Source organism: Electrona antarctica (assembly GCF_951216825.1).
Source record: "Electrona antarctica genome assembly, chromosome: 4".
Classification (NCBI taxonomy): domain Eukaryota; kingdom Metazoa; phylum Chordata; class Actinopteri; order Myctophiformes; family Myctophidae; genus Electrona; species Electrona antarctica.
The window spans coordinates 22,696,807-22,699,306 of record NC_136809.1 but is presented as its reverse complement, the minus strand read 5'-3'; the positions used below and the strand labels follow the sequence as shown (position 1 = coordinate 22,699,306).

The 2,500-nt window shown below is 45.3% G+C and overlaps 1 protein-coding gene across 1 annotated transcript in view; it reads right to left on the bottom strand.

The window, feature by feature from the left end:
• The window catches only part of tll1 (tolloid-like 1), a gene marked incomplete at its 3' end in the record, with an annotated part of 57,711 nt that overhangs the window by 19,215 nt on the left and 35,996 nt on the right, over positions 1 to 2,500 (bottom strand). The window contains exons 11-12 of the mRNA XM_079498959.1: positions 1,571 to 1,687; positions 1 to 123 (exon numbers count right to left, since the gene is read on the bottom strand). The exon at positions 1 to 123 is cut by the window's left edge and continues 23 nt beyond it. Of these exons, the coding sequence (XP_079355085.1) occupies positions 1 to 123; positions 1,571 to 1,687 (240 nt within the window). The remainder of the gene's footprint in view (positions 124 to 1,570; positions 1,688 to 2,500) is intronic.

Sequence of the window (2,500 nt, the reverse complement as noted above, 5' to 3'; positions counted from 1 at the left end):
CGACATTGTAGCCGTCCGCCACGCTGACCCGCCACACACACTCCTTAGATGGCCTGTAGTCGTCTGGGTAGTTAGGGGACTGAATCTGACCCGAGTCCTTGTTAATGTCACCTCCACAGATGGCTGGGGACGGAGAATAGAGAGACAAGGGGAGCAGAAGATAGAGGAAAATCATCAATATATCACAAGACGAAAATATTTTTAATTTCATTTGAAACTAGAAAAGGTGCCCTTCTGGGCACAGGTCTCCACCAGGAGTATAGGACTGTGTGAGATGTTTGGCAACATGTTTAGGAGTAATATAAACATGTTTGCCTTTGATGGCAATTGGATGATTTGAGGCATTTTGTTCCAAAAATGTGTTTTGCAAAAATCTACCTGTTGGTGGCGCTATAACAGGCCAATGTGAAAAGGGTGGGATATATTCCTCAGCCTAGTAAGAAAATGTGTGAAAGATTTCACGTAAATTGCATGCTGCGTTCATGATTTGAGGCTTTTGTTCAAAACGGGGCAATCTTGCAAACTGTGAAAGCCAATTATAGCCAATTAGGATGGAATATGAAATATGGGACAGATCCGACTTGAGCACATGACCATAGAGATACTCTGTAACGATTTGTGAGATTTTTGGACAGAATCTGGAGGAGTAATATAAAAAAATGTGTTTTACAAAAGTCGGCCTCCTGGTGGCGCTATAAAAGGCAGATGCGGAAAATGCAGGTCAAAGGTTTGTCCTTGGCCTCTAGGGAGTGTGCATGCAACGTTTCACGCAGATCGGTGCAGTTTTAGGTAAAACATGTGAAAAGCTGCCTCATGGTGGCGCTATAACAGGCCGTTCTGGAAAATGTGGGGCAGAGGTTCATCGTTGGCATCCAGCGAGTGTGTGTGCAAAGTTTGGCATCGACCGGGTTAACGGTGCCAGAGATTAGCTGGTAACGGACGGACGGAAGGACACACGGACGGACACACACACACACGGACGGAGTGCAAAACATACTCTCTCCCCATGCCTTCGGCCTGGTGGAGACAATTAATTTTATGCATGTGTGCATGCACGTGTGAGTGAGTGAGTGTGTCTGTGTGTGCATCGTGCTTGCGCCAAGACTGCTTGCATAGCGGTCAAGTAGTTTGGGTGTTTTCTCAGAGAGAACATTGTTATTATTTTTTCTTTTCTTTTCTTTTTTTCCTAAATTTTAATCCTACGATTTTAGCAACCCTTTTTGTTTTTGACCCTGTGTCAATTATCTAATGTAATCCTGGGCATTACACTCCCTCTGCCAAGCTAGGGAGAGCAACGGACTGACCTCATGCTCCCTTCTATGCATGAGGAGTCCAAGCCGTTTATTATAACCTGACAGGAGTTTCCCCTGTTGGACGTAGCGCGTGGAAGGAACGCGTTATTCCAACCAGTTCCTTTACCTTCCATCAGGCGCCCCAGTTTCTGCCAACATCACCCAGGGTATGGGCACTGATGTCACAGAGGAGAGAACACGCTCCCAGCGGCCACAGCATCCCCAGCGTGCCCACCCTTGTTATTCTTTTGTAAAGTGTGTTTTCAGCGTGGCGGTACCTTCATAAACGGCAGCGAAGCCCTTCCCCACCCAGTTACTGCTGCTGCGGAACTCTATCCACATCCTGCTGTCAGTGGACACTAGAACCTCTGGAACCTTGTCACCACAGAACCGACCTGGAACACGCACGCACGCACGCACGCACGCACGCACGCACGCACGCACGCACGCACGCACGCACGCACGCACGCACGCACACACACACACACACACACACACACACACACACACACACACACACGTTTGTATTACTGGGACATTAACATTTTAAGACAGCATTGAAAATGGCTGAAGATTTCAGTATTGCAGATAAATAGCAAGCTAAAAACCAAAGGTTATTTTCCAGTGCGTAACATTGGTGTGTATAACTAAGGCTATAAATCAGGCAAAACTCCAAAACAAAGTTCCAAACCCCTAAACATATCCTCTAAAATTTACAGGATACATAATGGACCTTGATAATGTTGATTTAGTCTAAATCAACATTATCAAGGTCCATAATGTATTGGCCATTTGAGACATGGACCACCATTTGATGAGATTAAGGGCTCCATTTTTGTTCGAGCATTCTAAATACACTCTTTGGGGATTTAGCACGGGAAGGGGTCTTCCCCCACTAAAATTGGTACTTTGGTTACCTGTCTAAATCCCTAAAACACCTCCGTTACCCGTTACATTATGCATAGGTGTGGTTTGGGCGTTACAATAATTAAACCAATCACCGTGCCACATGCCATTGAGATCCCATATTCGTTGGCCGTTATGCCCAGTGCTATATTGCTTCATAGCCTTACGGTCTATAGCCCATGGAAGAGTGATGTGTTGCTGCCTTGCTGCCTTCAAGTACAAGCTCACAATGTATCGATGTAGATCAGCTAGTTGAACTAATCAAAAATGTTTTTTCAAAATAGTAAAAAAAAAAGTTTAGG